The 18,171-nt window shown below is 49.9% G+C and overlaps 4 protein-coding genes across 4 annotated transcripts; 2 read left to right on the plus strand and 2 right to left on the minus strand.

Moving 5' to 3' along the window:
- Positions 1-9,188: 9,188 nt before the first annotated feature.
- AKAW2_31159S (uncharacterized protein) lies at positions 9,189-11,014 on the plus strand (the record flags this gene model as incomplete). Its single annotated transcript, XM_041687752.1, has 3 exons — positions 9,189-9,699; positions 9,761-9,782; positions 9,844-11,014. 3 exons carry the CDS (start codon positions 9,189-9,191, stop codon positions 11,012-11,014), a joined length of 1,704 nt encoding a protein of 567 aa, XP_041541606.1.
- A 1,522-nt stretch (positions 11,015-12,536) lies between these two features.
- Positions 12,537-16,384, minus strand: AKAW2_31160A (PXA domain-containing protein; the record flags this gene model as incomplete). The annotated part of the gene is made up of 3 exons (XM_041687753.1): positions 12,537-13,254; positions 14,992-15,793; positions 15,865-16,384. 3 exons carry the CDS (start codon positions 16,382-16,384, stop codon positions 12,537-12,539), a joined length of 2,040 nt encoding a protein of 679 aa, XP_041541607.1.
- Positions 16,385-16,913: 529 nt separating this feature from the next.
- Positions 16,914-17,150, minus strand: AKAW2_31161A (uncharacterized protein; the record flags this gene model as incomplete). Its single annotated transcript, XM_041687754.1, has 1 exon — positions 16,914-17,150. The coding sequence occupies one exon, from the start codon at positions 17,148-17,150 to the stop codon at positions 16,914-16,916; it is 237 nt and encodes a 78-aa protein (XP_041541608.1).
- A 141-nt stretch (positions 17,151-17,291) lies between these two features.
- Positions 17,292-18,162, plus strand: URH1 (uridine-cytidine N-ribohydrolase; the record flags this gene model as incomplete). The annotated part of the gene is made up of 2 exons (XM_041687755.1): positions 17,292-17,528; positions 17,620-18,162. The coding sequence occupies 2 exons, from the start codon at positions 17,292-17,294 to the stop codon at positions 18,160-18,162; spliced, it is 780 nt and encodes a 259-aa protein (XP_041541609.1).
- Between the last annotated feature and the right edge of the window lie 9 nt (positions 18,163-18,171).

The following is an 18,171-nucleotide window of genomic DNA, read 5'->3' on the forward strand; positions in this document are numbered from 1 at the left end:
ACATATACTTCCAATTCATGCGCACACAGATCAATCGAGTAACTCTCGAACCACTAGTTAGTTACCAAGTTTCCGTGCGGAGGGATTTGCTTCGCTTACTACTACGTACTTATACCAACTACCTTTCGGTTCCTTAATTGATTTGATTTGATTTGATTACGATTGATTGATTGACCGACCGCTTCCTTCCTTCCTTCCTTCCTTACTACCTGGCCCAGGCGCATTTCAGTTGTCTGTCTATTTCTTCTACAAAATTTAAGTTCGAGGCCGGCTACCACATCCACATCGCTTGGACCAGCCGAACCCAGGCCTGTGCTTTTTTTTGACTAGTTAGCTAGTTAGCAAGCAAGCAAGAAAGCGAAAAAGCAAGAAAGCAAAAGAAAAACACAGCGCACGTCCCTTCGATTACTATTCTTTATTTCTTATTTAGTTTCCCTCCCTTGTCGGTTTTTCTTCCTTACTGCCCTGCTTAATGCTGTCATTTATCAGGAATGGGAAGAGAAGCTATGATTCAGGATAGTATAATGAAGATGATCCATGCGCTCCATGTACTATGTAAAGTGCATACATACGCACTGTCCACCCTTCCCCGTGCTTTGGGCTATCTGATCATCATATAACTCTTATCACCTGGTGATTATGCTGCTGCTGCTGCTGCTGCTGCTGCGCTGTATGTTATGTATGTATGTGCGAATGTATGTGGATAGAAGGACTGAACACATTTAAGCATTGCTTCTACTGCTGCGCTGGGATCGGATTTGCGATGCGATCTATAACTTATGCGAGGGGGCAGTAGTAGTAGTAGTAGTAGTAGTAGTAGTAGTAGTAGTAGTAGTAGTAGTAGTAGTAGTAGTAGTAGTAGTAGTAGTAGTAGTAGTAGTAGTAGTAGTAGTAGTAGTAGTAGTAGTAGTAGTAGTAGTAGTAGTAGTAGTAGTAGTAGTAAGTAAATGAAGAAGATACCCTCGTCTGGTCTGGACATTTGTATATACTATCTCAATGCCAGATGTAGATGGATAGTGTTTTAGCAGATTTGGATTTGGGACAGCTCGCTGGGTTGTTTAGTTGAGTAATGGTGACCCCGAATTTGAGACATGAAAACATAGGTAAGTAGATAGATAGTAGGCAATCAGGAGTCAATCCGACTTAACTACTACTACGACGGTGCTATTCTTACCGTTCGCGACCAATTTAGCAACTCAGGAGTCAGGACCAATCAAGATGGAGAATTGGGGTGGCTTTTCTTGGTCCATTCTAAACGAAGGCTCCATTTATACGAGTGGAGGGCCAAGATTGGAAACGCCTCTGGGGTTAGTTAACGTAAGTAAGCAAGAAAGAAAGAAACTTGAAGATCGGTGCGTTTTTTTTTTCTAGCTAATATGTAGTAGTTGTTACTAGTTAGCGTACGGGTGGATTGAGGGGGGGGGGAATTGGTCGGGCACGACTGCCAGGCCAGTCTCCTCTAACGTAGTATTCGAATTGGTGCTGTGGTGGTAATTCTTTGATATTGAAATAGATAAATAAATGAATTAATGTGGGATAGGAATGCCATGCCCAACTAACAGTTACATAGTACTCTTGTAGTACCTGACCTTCTGCAGCTAATGGCTGCGCCTGCAGATGTGGACAGGGTCTGGGGTACTTGGGAGGAGAACACTTCGAGAGGACACACTCACCTCCATTCAGCAGGGATTATTATCTTATTAGTTGACTAGTTCAAGTAAGTACTTGGTAGTAAGTAATGCGGTCTGCCCCCTTCAGCCGAGTCTTCATTTATTTCTCATTTGCTGGGATGACGTACCTGTCATGACCGTACGGTACGATTACCAGGAGAGGGGGGTAAGTACCGATACCTAGTACTATACTTACTGGAGTAAGTAGTAAGAGAGGCGGCGTAATCGGTCAATCATTAGCCATCGTCTAGATACTTAGTTAGTATCTAGACCATGGCGTCAGTGGTTCAGAAAGTTTCTCTCGGGTTTGCGATCTTATTCTTTTCTCGCAGCGCTGGCGGTTTCTCGGAAATATGGTGAGCTTATGGCTAGTATCCTGGGTTCAATTCGGCAGTTACTAAACAGAGTAATTGTTCGACTTCGGATGAGAATGGCTTAATCATTTCACTACCTTGCCTATCATCTAGTCAGTTATTAGGTTAGTCTCTTAATTTTCTTTCTAATTACTATATTGCAGGACATCTCCTCATCTCTCAACGACCGGATAAGTAGTTTGGTCAGTGTCAACGCCCCCCTGGACCAATGACCGGCTCCAGGCGAGGCTCTTGATAACCGACTACTCCATGCGATAATGCAGGTTAGAAGTTTTCCTCGGAGTATAGAGTACCCTGTGCATGGCTACTGACAGTCTCTCAAGAAGCGGTCTGCGCGGGCGAGCGGGATGGAAAGAAGCTGTCATGACGGGCGGCAATTATTCCCTGCACATAACAAGACCTCATTCCTATAAGATCCGGGAAATCCCCCTCAGTATTACTAATCCTGCGAAGCGGAGCTTGTCCTGCGCCTTACTTCAAAGTCTGCGTCCTTCTGCATATGACGGGCGAGTCACCGTTGCTGTTAGTTAATGCACGACTGCTTTTTTTTTTTTTTTTGCGGCGGGCTGGGTGGGGAGGGCAAGGGAAATGGGCTAGGTTGTATACAAAACTTGGTAGCGATGGGGGAAGGATGCGTGAGACCCCCCCAGCAGGAAATGGTGGGAAGGAGGGGCAAAACTAGGAACGAAATTAGGGAGGACAAGCCCGAGCTGGAGACACTAAACAGGCTGGAAAAGCAAGCGGACAGGGAACCTCAGCCAAGTGGAGCAGTTTAACATGGCTGATGATGATCATTTCAGCAGATAACCTCCTGCAGTGATGGGGTGCCGTTCTCAAACCCCGAGTATCTCCAGCAAGATGGTGAATGGCCAAACGACGAATACTGATGATTTAGCGAAGATTGGATAATGCATCCGATCGAAGCGTCATTTTTTTTTTCTTACCACCCTGGTCACTTGCGAGAATACGTTGTCTCCTGATGTTGAGATCTGCTCTTCTGCTGCGGCACAGCCTCGATAGACAGGCCGAATGGATGTCTGAAGAAGGCCTCGCCAAGAGTTATGGCTGAAATCTCCCCTAGTCCCCGTGATTCCCAATTCTCAGTTCTCCATAAAACCCAGACGAATTTTTGCTCATCAGATGACCGAAAATGCACCGTCCGACGGACGTTGATTCCCACTGGGAAGTGGAGGCTGCATTGCATCTGAGTGCTTTTCCTTCTCCCGTCTCACCTTATTTGCCGGGAATATCACGATGCGAAACGGCCTCGCACAAATGAGCTTTCTTGTTACGCCATTTCTCTTCACCACCGTCCCTTCCAGGCAATTTTGCCTTGGATAACGCGGTATCCTCGGCCTTCACCATAGCCAATACAGCCGTGGTGGCTTGCGCTGGTCAACACACAAAGGAAACCCCACGACGAGGTCGCTGTTTGTGAGGAATGGCGCTTGAAGCGGAGAAGGGTATTGTAAAGGTCAAGGAACCCTTATATCGGCGATCGGAAGACATGGAGATGGGTAGTAGAAGGGTAAGTGGTATGTTACCTGTTTCGGGATCGTAGGATCTGGTCAGGCAGGCGCGAACTGCACCCGCCAATCTCCACTCCGATGTAGGCCTCAGATCTCCTCGCTTTTTTACTACACACTCACACTTACACACACACATACCTCGGCCTCCTTGATCCCACCGCTACATAGTCGTCCAGCAGACGCCCGCCACTGTCCACTAGTTACTCATGGTTCAATCTGTCCTTCCAAAGTGATGTCATACTCACTGAGACATTTAATCAGGCATTTGTCGGACTCGGAAGTGTTCCGTTTAGGGCGAACCACCCCTCTCCTCGAATCCCACCATGGGCGGTTACGGTGGTAATTAGCCAGGTAGACTGGTGGCACAGCGGTGCACACTGCATGTACCTGGGACATGCTACATTGGAATAAACGAATCCAGTAGAAGCCCCCTTGACTCCTGCAATGGCTTGTGTACCTGACAGATATCTATTATTGGTCTGGTAAACCGGTAAGGCTACCACGAAATGGTGCCTCATTCGGTGCCTGTTGTCGCACCCCCGGCCCGTCCCCGGCCATTCCCCTTTCCGACCCTCTCCTCTGCTATGCACTTACATACCCTGGTCCATGCGAGGCCCTGTCGCTGAGCGGATCATCAGATTCAGCCAGTAGAAGTTCGGCTCTAAGCGCCGTCACCAGCAGCTGCTGGCCTCTACTATGACCTCAATGCTTCTTGTGCGATATCCTCCCTTTCCTTTCCCACTTCAGCTTTCTTTTGGAAGGGGCGAAATGCAACATCTTGAGAACTGGACCGACCAGGCAGAAGCGAGTCAGAAAGAAAAATCTGTGTGTGTAAAGAGTATGTGTGACTTTCATCAGTATACATCAGTGAAGCTAGCAAGCCTCCCTCCACATTGGAAGCGTATATTGGATTATCGCTTCATGTGGTAATGTTTCATAAATTCCAAATAACCGGCTCCTCTGATTGGATATACAAGCAGATCATCTGTTGGACGTTCGGCTGTGCTGCTACGCACGGAAAGTGGCAACGACCTTTGAAGAAGATAGTAGGGTTCATGGTAACAATATCCGTTGTCTCAGGGAGCTTTGCTTACAATCAGTATCAGCTTTCGTCAGCTTTCATTCTTATTTTTTCATTGTATCCTTTCATCTTGCTGATACACTCAATTCTATCGTTATATTAGTTGTTATAGACTTCTGTCTATGCTGTCGCTTTAAATTAATTTCATATACATCATACCGTGACGGGTAGTCAAGGCTCGACTGGGCGGCAAATGTATTACATACAATCACTTAGTACCTGACTCACGACAGCAGCCTCGTGGCCATCCGCCCAAGCGGGGCGGATTGGCCACGGAAGATGCAATCAGAAATGATTCCAGATCAGTCTCACATCCCCGAAGGGTACAGCATACGTCCTTACATAACGTTTGATACCAAAAGACAAAATACGGGGAACTCTTAGCCCCTAGTACTATTTGGGCACTATTGAAGCCCCAGTAAGGCTGCACTTGCAGGGAGACCTGTCGCGTTCCGCTCAGGGCACCCAGAAGTCGCACGGCAAGAGGGTCGAAGTGGAATGCAGTACCTTTTTTTCTTTCCTCCCCTCTACTAATCAGTACCTGGTCAGTTTATGTTGGCTGATAAGATATACTGATTTAGCGGACATTTGGGGGGGAAGAAGGAGGAGGGGGGCGCACTTTGACAGGAAGTTAATTCCAACCGTCCGACTCCGACTCCGACTCCCAGGGAGTCAGACAAGTAGGGCTAAAAGCTTGCAATGATTCGCAGTGGACTGAAAGTTACACCGGACCTAGGAAAAGTTTTACCCTCGAATGATCAATGGCCGATCACTATCTTCACGTTCAAGGCGGGTAGGTAAGCATGGCCCAATGCGTCGAAACTCTCATCCGCCCAATCCATCCCCTCTGTTACTCGCACAACGGAGTTCCCCCCGTGCCTGAAATTCTTTCAACCTTTTGCTATTTTCATATCCCAAGAATCTTCTTTGCCTTTGCATTGCTTCCAGAAGACCAACGACAGCCCCTCCTCAATCCACTCCTACCAATTTCTCTGGGTACGACTTGTGCGACGATTTGCATTGCTTACTTAGGTTGTCGGCCCGGAGTGGACCGCAGCGGGTCCCAGGTGGACCGTGGGGTCCTAGCTCTAGGACCTCATGCTGGTTTGAACTTCAGTCGTGCTAAAAGGAACCGACTCTTCCTGACTAGAACCCATCCGGTCTGTGCGCTCTCTGATAGGGGGAGTCTGGATTTCAACCCTGGTCAACCCCCATGTTAGCATGGCAGGCAAAATAAATTGAAATCGGTCTGCCGCCTCTCATTCGTCCATATAATTGTCTGACGGTATTTTCTCGTGACAAAGTACTATGCAGATCGCATTTACTCGCTGATGACTGGCTGTCGGCTTGGGCGTCGACTATTGGTGAGCAGGCCCGAGTCACTTCCAGGCAAAGAAAAGAAAATTGAGAATAAAATATTTAAGAAGAAAAAAAAAAAAAAAAAAAACATGCATAGTATGATTGAATAATCATTATTCATCCGAATTGCGCTAAGCACGAGGAGAGCGAGGGAAATATACGGAATCCTCAGATGTGTGAAGTCTATTATGCCATGGACGGAAACTCGGCGTCGGAATCATATTCTGACAACCTTCCTAATACCAGTAAGGTAACAGAAACTACTTCCGAAAGTGGCAATCTAGCTTAACCAGCTGCACCACTCAGGCCTCATCGCCTTTAGTCTCCCTGAAAGATCGACCGCTTTTTGCCGGTGTCAATGTTTCTTCCTATTCCCTTTTCTTCCCTTTTCTTATATTTCTTTTTTTCGTCTTTTGTCATTTTATTTTTCTTCCCTTTCCTTTCCACCCCCCCTCCCTTCTCCTCATAGGCTACTACTTCCTTACTATCTCCTGATGACCTGTACTTCTACATTTCCAGTGACCTTCCCCTCATCTCATGCGACCACTCCCCTGGTCTCCACCTTCTTCAGTCAGATCTGACATTCGGTCAACGCCACAAAGCGACATGGACCGGGCAGTGCTGGGAATTGAGAAATCCCACTTATCATCCTGGGGACTATCTCCAGTAGGAAACCGTTGGGATTTCGCCGCTTGATAATGAGCGACATTCCAGTATAGTTTCGAAGTTCTTTTTTTGTCCGCAAGTATGTCATGCGGGCATTTAGGTTCAGCGGTTTATCGATCCGTTCCCCGTTCCGTCAATTGAACCTTGGTTTGCCCTCGAGGGTTCCTCTCAACCTTCCATAACTTTTGTCCGAGCCGATCCCCTCATCTATTCGTTGGTGCCTGGTCCACTCACATCGCTCTTCGTCCCAGTTGCGGGATATATTGCTTCCAAAATGAATGTTCTACAGGATGGATGGAAGATAAAACGCGCAACATCCATATAATTAATCTAAGTAGAGGCGAGACAAGCCAACAATGGTTAAGAAAGCAAAAAGAAAGTACAGGCTCCTCTCTCTAAAACAAATGAAAATTAGAAAGATGGAGAGACAGATAATAGAAATCGAGCTATACTTCTTTCAATTGGAAATAGAGGATAGGCAACCTAGAGAAAGAAAGAAGAGATAGACAAGAATAGCAGGAGAAAAAAAGGTTAATTGTCCATTCTCGTAGTTGACCTATCCCTTTCATCCATCCACCGTTCAATTGCCCTTTTTGAGTTATCAACGACATTATCATGGATACCAGGTTCTGCTGCTCCACCTGGAATCGGGTACGGTCTCTAAGTACCCAATGTCCTCTCAGTGATCTCGACTAACCAAGTATATCCTGCGCTAGGCCAACGGTCATTGGTGAAGTTGACCGCCAGTGTAACACCAGGAAGCAAAGGAAAATCTCTGCGGTGGGAGGAGAAGACACACCCCCATCATCATGTCATTCTGTCAAGCTCGGGGAGCCTACTGCTGCTACTTCCATACTTTGCCTGATTGCCAGTTAGGGACGGACCATTCGCAACCACGATACGAGCCGTCATGCACGATACAGGATGCTGACCCGATGTGGTACGAGGCCTTACCATGCGTCTTTAGTGGTATTTGGTCCCAAAGGCAGATCCCTGCTGGTCAATCTAGATCCCTGCCAATCAGCGGCAGTTCCCCCACCCATCATCTGGTTGGGGTTTAGCGTGCCTGCCTTTACTCTGAACTACTATTCGATTTCGCGGCCCAATCGTCGTGCAAGACCTGCGTCTTTTTATTTTCTTATTTTTTATTATTATTTGTTTTTTCTATTTTCTGATTTTTCTTATTTTTCTTTTTTCTTTTTTGATTATTAGTCCCCCCCTAAACCTTCCCTTTTCTCTCTATTTCACCCACAGCTCCAGGTTTCTCGCTATCTGGAAATCTGGATGTATCGCATCGTCGGCGGCGGCCTCGTGTCTGGCTGTCCGTAATAATCTCCTTGGATAGATCTGATAGGTTAGGTATCAACGAACCGGGGGGTCCCCTCTTCAATATCGGTGGGATCCAGCCCTTCGATGTATCTCAGTAACTTCGTAGTACTTAGTTTCCGGGTAGGAGGTCCTATCTATCTGTATCGATTCTCATCGGCTGATGCAGAACAGGAAGCAGGTTACCTAAAGCATTTACGACTTACTACTAGTACTAGTAATCTCCAGTCAGAACATCAGTACGGAGGTTACCGACTGATCTACCAGCTAGAACCTGAAATAGTAGGAGTAAGTATACCACGAAATACGCTCTAGGTACATTTTCCCTTAGTTCGTACTCAGTAGGTACTGCACAAACCTACTACATCCATGCATTGGGTATTACTATATCTACTACTTTTGCTACTTACTTTCCCTTCCATAACCTACTGCAACCACTACAACCACTGCTACTACTGCATTTACTACTACTACTGCCTTCTCCGCCCAGTTTTGTCCGTGAACTGACGTACCGTCCGTACCTTACCCTTTTACCTCCCATCTCCTAGTCGTTGATTCCTTCTCCAATTGATTCTCTTCCTTCCCTGATCGTCCCTGTGCCGGTGGCCTGGCCTGTCCCTTTTTTAAACTCCAGGCTTTACCCACCCGCCGCACTTCCTCCCACCCCTCCCCCATAAGACGACCCGCCTCTCCATTTTTCCGTTCTTTTCCCCCCTTGTACAGAAAAAGATCAGACTCCAGGCCTGCTGCAGGTGTCTGGTATGCGCTACTACTCTAGGAACCTTTCCGAACTACGAGTGTGAAGGAGATTTGCTCCCGAGGATCTTCGCTTTCCATCCGCTCCAGTTGATGCATGCGAGCGCCTCAGCTTCCGTAATCGCACCATCTTTCTCGTCTATCATCCGTTCAAGCTCGAACATGCGTCTGCCTACCTTGTCTTGGCCTTAAGCTGTCCGTCGTTACTGGACATTCCTTTTCTTTGCTTTTTTCACCCGTCTATCGATTCCCAAATCACCCGATCTCGGTCTTTATAACCTCTATAGTGCGCCGATAGACTGTCCTCGTCGGGCACTGACTTCGGTGCAACCATCACCACCACTCACCAACAATTGTGATATCACTACCCCTCTTAATCTCTCATCCTCCGCATACAGCCTCCACGCTTAGGGCTCGCTCGCCAGACATGGACACAGAGAGCAGCCATGCGCAGGAACATGACTTTGCGCAGACTTCCTGGCTTGATATAGGTGGATTCAGTCCCTCCGAGCAGTCTCCAACGCTGGACTACCAAGCTTTTGGATACGGAGTCGTACCACTAGATCCATCCTATGGCGTCGATATCCCTCCACCTTATGAGACATTGCCAATAGCTATACCTCCACCCCCGAGTTCCTGGCCTAGTATGCTTTCAAACCAAGGGCCGTTCCCGGAACCGGGCATGCCAGCTGTACCCTTGATGCAGGCACCACCCACACTGGCCCCGGTGCTAACTATGCCAGAAGTTCCTCACAAGGCATCTATTAGCAAGGCATCTACAGGCAAGTCGACGGCTGGGAAATCATCATCCGGCAAGTCATCCAGTGGAAAGTCGAATAGCAACCCAACGCCTCGCAGGACTCTGACAGATGAAGACCGTCGGCGGATGTGTCTTTATCACGAGGAGAATAAGACAGCCAAGCAAACAGACATTGGAGGTAAAGCGTTCTCTAATCCTATTGAGGGAAGATACTTCAGACTAACTAGTACATTTTGCAGCATTATTTGGTGTCGAAAGAAGGTAAAGTCACCCTTAGAGGATCCCACTCGCTGAGAAAATCGTCTAACTGGTATGATTAAAGCACTGTCTCAAAGGTCCTGCAGCAGAAGGATAAGTATCTCAATCCAGACGATGGCAGTCGATCTCCCATCAAGCGTGCCAAAGGAAGAGTCCCAGATATTGAAAAGGCTTTGTCTAATTGGGCACGGAACTACCAGAAACAGGGCTACCCGTTGAACGATGAGATGATACGTGAGAAGGCCCTTTTCTTTGCTAGTACCTGTGGCAGTTCAGACGGCAAGGAGAAGGTGCTAAGTACCAGTTGGTTGGAGAAATTCAAACGCAAGTATAATTTGATGGGTGCAAGGAATCGCAAGGGCTCCTGGGCCAGTACAAAGAGCGAATCGGATAGCCCTACTTGTTTGAGCATCGATTCAGCACTGGCGTCCGCGGTTCAATCGCCTACCCTACTCTCGCCTACATCCCCCACAGGCTTCCTATCACCATTGCCGCTATCACCGGTCCAGAGCAATGAGAATATCAGGGGCGAGCTTGTCCAGAGCCTTGCAGAGATTGCAAGTGACTATCAGCACACGCATACCAAGAGTACAACCTCACTGGACACAACATGCTCTTTCTCTGCTGGGGTTACCAGCCCGACATCCACTTTCGTGACCGAAAGTCCATTTACTCCTACTAGCCAGTCCCTTGGTTCATCCGTGGATGGCAATTCCACCAGACCACGCAGCCAAACATTTCCGCTCAGTTCGTCCGACCCGAACCTTATGTGCCCTGATGAAAACTCCGAGCATTTGACAAAAGCCGCACTACGACAGTCACTCTCAATCTCAGAACATCAAGCTACCCCTGAGGAACATCACGACCAGAAATTCCTCCCAGCGCTCGATACGTCTGCGAATACAATCAAACGCAATCGGAGCAATCCGGAATTTAAAGCCAAGTCCATATATCCACCATTGTTCTCGAAGTCCAACACTGTGTCTCCGGTTAGCTCCCCGGGTTCGCCAACCCAGGATGAAGCTAGGAGAGCACTAGAGCTCGTGATGAATTACTTCAAACAGCAACCGTCAGGACTTGGGGCAGATGATTACATGACAATTGGGAAGTTGATGGAAAGGCTTGAGCTCACCAAGGCACAGCAAGTGACCCTTCCGGGGGGTCTCACTCGAATTGACGAACATGACGATTCACCTCAATTGAACAGGAAGAGGAGCATCCACAGCCTTGGCTAGACAGTCCTGTTTTTGCCAGTGATCTCCCGAACCATGGCATCATAAACATGTAGCGACTACATGTGATCATTACCTTTGGCATATTATCCTAATATTTTCTTTGGTGTTTCTCTATTGCTCTTTTCATTATACCACATATGATCATGTTTACCGGGCGGTCTTCTGCTTTACCATTGCATTTTCATGCCAGATCGAATGTGTCAGTCAGTGGCTCTGCGATACTGCCGAGGCCCTGAGAAAAATCTCTTTTGTTGATGATACACCGCGCGAGGGCAACCTCAAATATCCGGTCTGAAGGGAAGGGAACGCAGGTGCTTGGTCCTGTTCGCAGGACCTTTTGGTGTTGAGAGGAGTGTCGCTTTGGAATACGGCCGTTGGGATGTTTTTTATTTTTGTCTTTTTTACTATTTGGCTCATATACTTCTGTCTCGAGACGAGCATATTATCCAGAATTTACCCGCTCGCGCGGATTTGCCTGCATCTGCATTTGTGTCACTATTCTGTACCTGTCCTTCCTTGCTTTCCTCTGTTCATGGAACATCTTTTGGAATCCTTGTGCATTAACCTGATGTGCGTTGATAGGGCTGCCAGCCGGGGTAAACACTACTGGCAAACAACCTGGAAGACTCGTGATCATACGGTATCCAGACTAATTGTGGCTTTTCTTTTTTCTTTTCCCTCTTTACTTCTCTTCTTTCTTATTTGTCGTTGCTTTAGTGATTATTATTTTTTCACACCGCATTCTGCGCTATTCCCACCAACTAATACCTTGTTTGATCCTCCCCCCGGTCCTTTATGCGCTGTCTCTGGGGAGATGGGCTGGTCTAATTCGACAGATAAGGCACCCATCCATAAGGGACCCTGTCAGGTCCTTCGGCCTGCCAGCAACCGGGGCTTCCCCCCTCCCCACGGCTAGCACGCCTGGATCGGGAGGCCTTCTCATTCGTTGACTCTTCTGCAGGTTTGCCTCGTTTCTTTTTTGACGTTCGGCCCAGGCAAGATGGCATTTTTGTACCATCCCGGTACTTGGCCTGTCTGTCTGTCCATGCCGACATGTGTTTGTAACCATTACGTATCATACTACTACCTATCTACTATGCTGTCGCTCTTTTTGGTGATTTCACATCAAGCCCATTGGTGTATTGCTACTACTACGTGACGCTTTTGAATTTATGCCATTGGCGGGTGGAGTCGAGAAAAGAAAAAACCCTCTTTGCAACGCCTGTATTCTGGGGCATGCATGAGAGTTGAGCTAAGGGAAATGTTTACTTCCACTTAGTTTGGGCCCACATTTTCTGGTGACACGCCCTAGTTGCCACCAGAAGCCACCACAGCTTGGGCACGTGGTGATGGAGGGTTACATACCGCTTATATGAGTGGCTTAAGCACTACTTGTCTACGGGATCTCAGCAAGAACTGAACCCTGAAAGAAGGGTTATTATGCGATATTGGTATCATTAACATTACTATCCTAGGGGAAGGGAATATCTCGATGTAGCGCTCCGCGTACACTGTACGCCGTCTATGAGCCCGCATGGGTAGGCGGAGTCAAGTTAGATGCCAGGGGTACCCCCCTGTCCTCCATTAGCTCGGCGATGCTGCGCTCAGACAACTCCGGAAGGAGCGTTGTGAGAATGGCTTCTATGATGGAATATATTAAATGCTTGTTGCAATAATCATCGGCAAAGAGGTCGAGAACCTCCTCAACGGCAGCGAGTAGGAGTGACTCCTCGTGGCCGCAATCTGCGGGTGAGACCGTGGATGACGCCTGGGGAGAGTCGAGCCAGGGCGATTCAGGCTCGTCGGAGCTATTCAGTCGCCCTGGGCGTCGGGACGACGGGTTATGCTCGATAGAAAAAGACGGGACACCGAAGAAACGACGTGCGATTGGGCGAGGAAGCCGGGAGAGAATGCTGGCCGCACAGCGTCGCTTGATAGAAGCAACGTCGGGCGTGGAAGGCCGCGGATCCGGCGATAAGGGCGCTGTCGCGGAGACACCAGACGAGGAAACGCTACTGCAAGCGTCACTTGCGCCAGCGGCGTCGTTAACAGACCCTTTCACTATAGGAGATGCTGGAGGCTGCACGGACAGCTGCGGCGCCGAAGCCGCGGCGCGACCATCTGCCGCTGTGGAAGCTGGCCGGGCGTTCAAAGGAAAGAGCGCGGCCCTAGTCGCAAGAAGCAGGTTTGGAAAAAGGGCGGGGGTAAGGACGTGATCGCGGATGGTCTCGTGAAGGAACCTAGTGGAGAAAAGAAAAACGTAAGAAAAAAGAAAAATAATAATTTTCTGAACATTGAAAATGAACTGAAAAACGATAATTAGGTTCAAGGTAAGGCATTCATCCCGAAGGGGAAACAGAAGGAGTCAACAGTCGAATCACACGGGGAGGTCCGCGATAGCCCCGAGGTAACAGTTGACACTTGACAGAATCTCAGACTGTGGAGAAGCGGTTTGCCCCATCAGGATAGTAATGACGGCCACACTCCGATAAAGTGAGCAAGTCCAGTAGCACTAGAAGAGGGATCTGCTTGGCTAGGGGGGCAGTACAGGAGCTTGGGCCAGCCATTGGTGCGAATGGAGATGCTGCCAGTGGTGAAGATGACGACAAGGTCGTGGACTGAGAGCATAAGCGCCTCGGATTCGTTCATCCGTCCAGCAACGGAGCAGAGAAAGATGACGATTCAGGCGTTGTTCGGGGGAAACCCAACCTGGGCGCCCTCCGGAAGCGTGTCTGAACGCACCATAGGGCCCCGGCGAGTCATGGCCGGGATTCCATCTCAGAAAGAAAAAATGGGGGCGAACTAGGTGATTGATTGGCTTGAAAATGGAGAACAGGACGAGATTCCGCCCTATCCATGCAATTCCCCAAGTCATAAAACCGTTTCGCTCAACCAATAGGTGCCTGATCGTCATGATTCATTTTGAAGGCCCATTAGCGTCGGTCCGTGGGCCAGGACCTCGACTACGCCCATTTCCAGGGGCAGGGATAGGCGGTCTTCGCTCGATTTAACTTCGAAGGAGGTGGTCGACTAGCCGGTAGTGCGAAAATTGCTTTTTTCAATGGTTCCCACCCTCTGAATCTTTGTGCGATCGATGCCGCGATCATTGTTTGACTGCCCCTCCGACCAGGTTGTGCACGGCACAAAAAAAGAGAGCTGGAGCTGGACGGGACGGAAGGGCCGGGCCAGCCCACGGCCCAAATTGACAGACCCATTGACAGACGGCAGCAGACTTGCAGACCAAACCAGGTCCAACGGAAGAGCAATTTAGAAAGTAAGTAGCAGTTCGGTATGTCCGAAGGCACCCCAGTCCCGGATGGCATGACCAGAGGATGTCAAAGCTCCTCTTTTCTTCCCCCGGGGGGGTAAGAGGAAGAGGGGGCACAGCCAGCCAGCCAGCCAGCCCGCCCGTCCAACATGCTAGCTAGCAGTTTAATCAACTGGAAATTTGATGTCTGCAGAACTGGCAAGCCAGACGAGAGTCCGGTGTCATGTAACGGACGGTACCCGTCTGGTAAGAAAACAGTACGCGCCGGTCACAGTTGGTAATGACGAGACGGCCAGGGGCTGGGCGAATGAGAGTCGAGAAGACGAGGGCGGGCGGGGGCTGCCATCCACCAGGCGATCAAGTGATCGTTGCAGCATGCGCGCAATGCGCATCCCACCTGCATACTCCTGCTGGCCCGCCGTCTTTACTCCAATGGCTTGCTTCTCGACCACTGCGCACCATCATCCTCTTGACCATCACTCTCGCAAACACACCGGTCGCCGCCGCCTGCGTAGATCATGGTTCGGAGATCCAACCGCACCGCTTCTCCACAGTTGGGAGACCACATGCCCCTTAGGGTCGCGCCGTCTCGCGCTTCGAAACACCCATCTGAATCCAACGGCCATCCGTGGCCTGTAGGAGATTGCTTGCGAGTGATGATGGAGGGGGGTAGGGTTTAGAAAATTTCAAATCGGGATGTGCGACTCACCTATCAAGAACACTATCCGTATCACCCAATTTACCTGGACCGGCCAGGATCAGATACTGGATCAGTGCGAGCATTCCACACAGCCAAGGCATCCGCTGCGGCACATCCATCACTTGCGAGACCATGCCATACAATCGGTAGTCCAGCACCGGGCGCTTCTTGGAGGTTGCGCACGAGGGGGGTCCGTCCGCGTTGCTGGTTGGAGGGCATGGTGTCAGGGACGCAGTAACCGGAGGAGCGGATGCAACGCGAAACAGGCCGATCACAATGAAACGTAAAGTCACGTAGATCATGTAGACATATTGTAGCGCTTGCCAGATCCAGTCGGGAACTGGCACTTGGACTTGAGACGATGAATGACCTTCCGTGAACGCTTCTTGAGAGAGAAGACCGTACTTGTGAAGTCTGGATCGCTGACGCATCGTTGCAGTCGCTGCATCCTCATCCTGTTCATTGCGCCCTACTCTGTCCACCACCTTCGTGATACTGTCCCACAAGAACCATCCTTCGCTGATTTTCCCGGCCACTGCGTTGCCCAGCACAAGATCTGCCAGGATGTCGCCGAGCAGAGTCCGCAGAGAAGCATTTTCCAGGTCTTCCGTGGGAAGTAGCACCGCTAACATGCCGTGAACCAATAGTTGCCGATAGATTGATTCATTTTCTCTTTGCTGTGCAACAGCTTGAGCGTCTGATGGGTCGGGAATCGGTGAGAGGCCTGGATGCGGATTCAGAGCATGATAAAGCTCGCGGAGCGGAGGAGATATCGAAGACTGTTCTGATTGTTGCTTCGCTAGTCTATATGCTATAGACAACCAAGGCCGCGGTCAGCTCATGTACCTCTCCTTAGACGTCGGACAAGACGCAAGGTCTTACATGTAATGTGCCTCTCAACGAGAGCAGGAATCTCATCAAGAAACAGCTGCGCAACATCGGCCTCGCGCAACCTCTGCTCAAGAGCGCGGGTGCAGTGTGCAATGACCTGCAGGAGTTCGTTCACGAGCACCTGATCCGATGTGATCTTTGAGTACCAAGTGTACACAAACTCCTTGACGATGATGGCAATCAGCGCATAAAGCTGACGATCTACCTCATTCGAGCTCGTAAGTGGAGGCAGCAGATCTTCCGGAGGCTGAGGAGTAGTGGCACCCCCATGGTTACCAGCTTGAGGACATAGGACGCGTCGAATTAGAGCAATCGTCGCCTTGTCGCTCGTCGCATTAACTGAATCCTCTCGACTGGCATGTTTGACTGGCTGCGGGCGCGTCGGAGTTTGGGCAAAAGACTGCAGAGTTGGAGACGAAGGCACAGCCGTCGACTTCGAGCTGGAGGTCGTTGGGCCAGCTTTGAGATGCGACAGCGGATGGAGGCCCGGGCGGAGAGGGTCGCTGGTCATCTCATCGCAGGAAAGCAGGCAGCACGGGAGCAAAAGGAGTAGACCGTTATGATACCTAGTATGTACAGAGCAGATATAAGAAATCAAGCAGTCGGAGAGAAAGGCGCTCCCGGTGAGAATGCCATCAGGCAGGGGAAGCAAGAGCAGCAAGCCGCGGCAACTGCGACGGACTTGGAGGGATGACGCTCTGTCCCTGCCGTATCGGGAAGGTAGGGCTTAGGGCTGATCTGGACCCGTGCCCGCCGATAAGGCTTATCGGCACGGGGTTTTCTTATCTGTCTGCAATCCCCGCAATCGCTTTTCGCTGTCATCTCGGCGTCCCCTCTTTCTCCTTTTTTTTTTTCTTTATATCTTTTGGTAGCGCTATACAATGGCTTCCTCAGTGGACACGCCGATCCCCTTGTGGCTGGACTGTGATCCAGGTAGGTACTTCTTTTCCATCCAAGTGTAGCTACGCTAACAAGCACTCAGGCCACGATGTGAGTATAATCTATGAGTCAGAGAAAATCAAGTATACAAGGTTAACCACTCAGGAGTTTTGGCCCATATATAGGATGCTTTCGCCATTCTCCTTGCTGCACACCATCCCTCGCTGAAGCTTCTCGGTATTACCACCATTCACGGCAATGCCTCCTTGGAGAATACCACTATCAATGCCACTCGGGTCTTGGAGGCCATCGGCCGGCCAGAGATCCCCGTGTACCCCGGAAGCAAGAAGCCCTTCTGCAGACCCGCTCTCCATGCGCCCAATATCCACGGTAAGCATTGCGCATGAATGTGCTTCCACTAAAGCAGAAGCCCGTGAGAATAACCTTTGAGAAATATAGGTGACTCTGGTCTGGACGGTACCGACCTCCTGCCCAAGGCCTCGACGGCCCCGATCACAGACAAGAACCCCATTCTAGCCATGCGGGATGCCCTCATGGCGCACCCCAAGGGTACACCATGGGTTGTTGCAACCGGCACATTGACCAATGTTGCCCTATTGTTCGCGACTTTCCCCGAGGTTGCGGAGCACATTGCCGGTCTGACCATCATGGGTGGAGGTGTTGGTGAAGGATTCACCGACGCTCCCATGAGCAGACTCGAGGGACAAGAAAACAGAATTGGCAACGTAACGCCCCTTGCTGAGTTCAACATCTACGTATGTCCCCTATACCACTACCTCCCAAAACCACCCTCTCTTAAGAGACCGACCTGCTGTATCTACCATTACTAACACCATATAAAACCAGTGTGACCCCGAAGCCTCCCAAGCCATTTTCAGCGACCCAGTCGTTGCATCCAAGACCACCCTGATTACTCTCGACCTCACCCACCAAGTCCTTGCCGACCAGAGCGTCCGGAACCTCGTCCGCCACGGCGTGGACGATGCCTCCGTCGAGCCCACTACCCTGCGTCAGATGCTATACGAGCTCCTGATCTTCTTCGCCAATACTTACGAAACCGTCTTCGGTCTTTCCACTGGTCCTCCCCTGCATGACCCCCTTGCTGTGGCGGTCATCCTGTCAAACTTGAACCCTGCCTACGCGAAGAGCCACCCCGACCAGGTTCTGAAGTTCGACGACCGCGGCGGAGAGCGCTTCTCCGTCAATGTCATCACAGACGGACTCCATGGAACTGACATTGCGCTGGTGGGCTCGCTGGGTCGGTCTGTGGTTGAGGCGAACCCTAACGCGGTTTGCATTCCCCGTGGTGTGGATCTGGATGCGTTCTGGCATATGATCAATGACTGCATCAAGCGGGCGGATAAGTGCAATGCGGCAAGGAAGGCCTAATGTTGTTTC

The sequence above is a fragment of the Aspergillus luchuensis genome, chromosome 3 (assembly GCF_016861625.1).
Source record: "Aspergillus luchuensis IFO 4308 DNA, chromosome 3, nearly complete sequence".
NCBI classification, from domain to species: domain Eukaryota; kingdom Fungi; phylum Ascomycota; class Eurotiomycetes; order Eurotiales; family Aspergillaceae; genus Aspergillus; species Aspergillus luchuensis.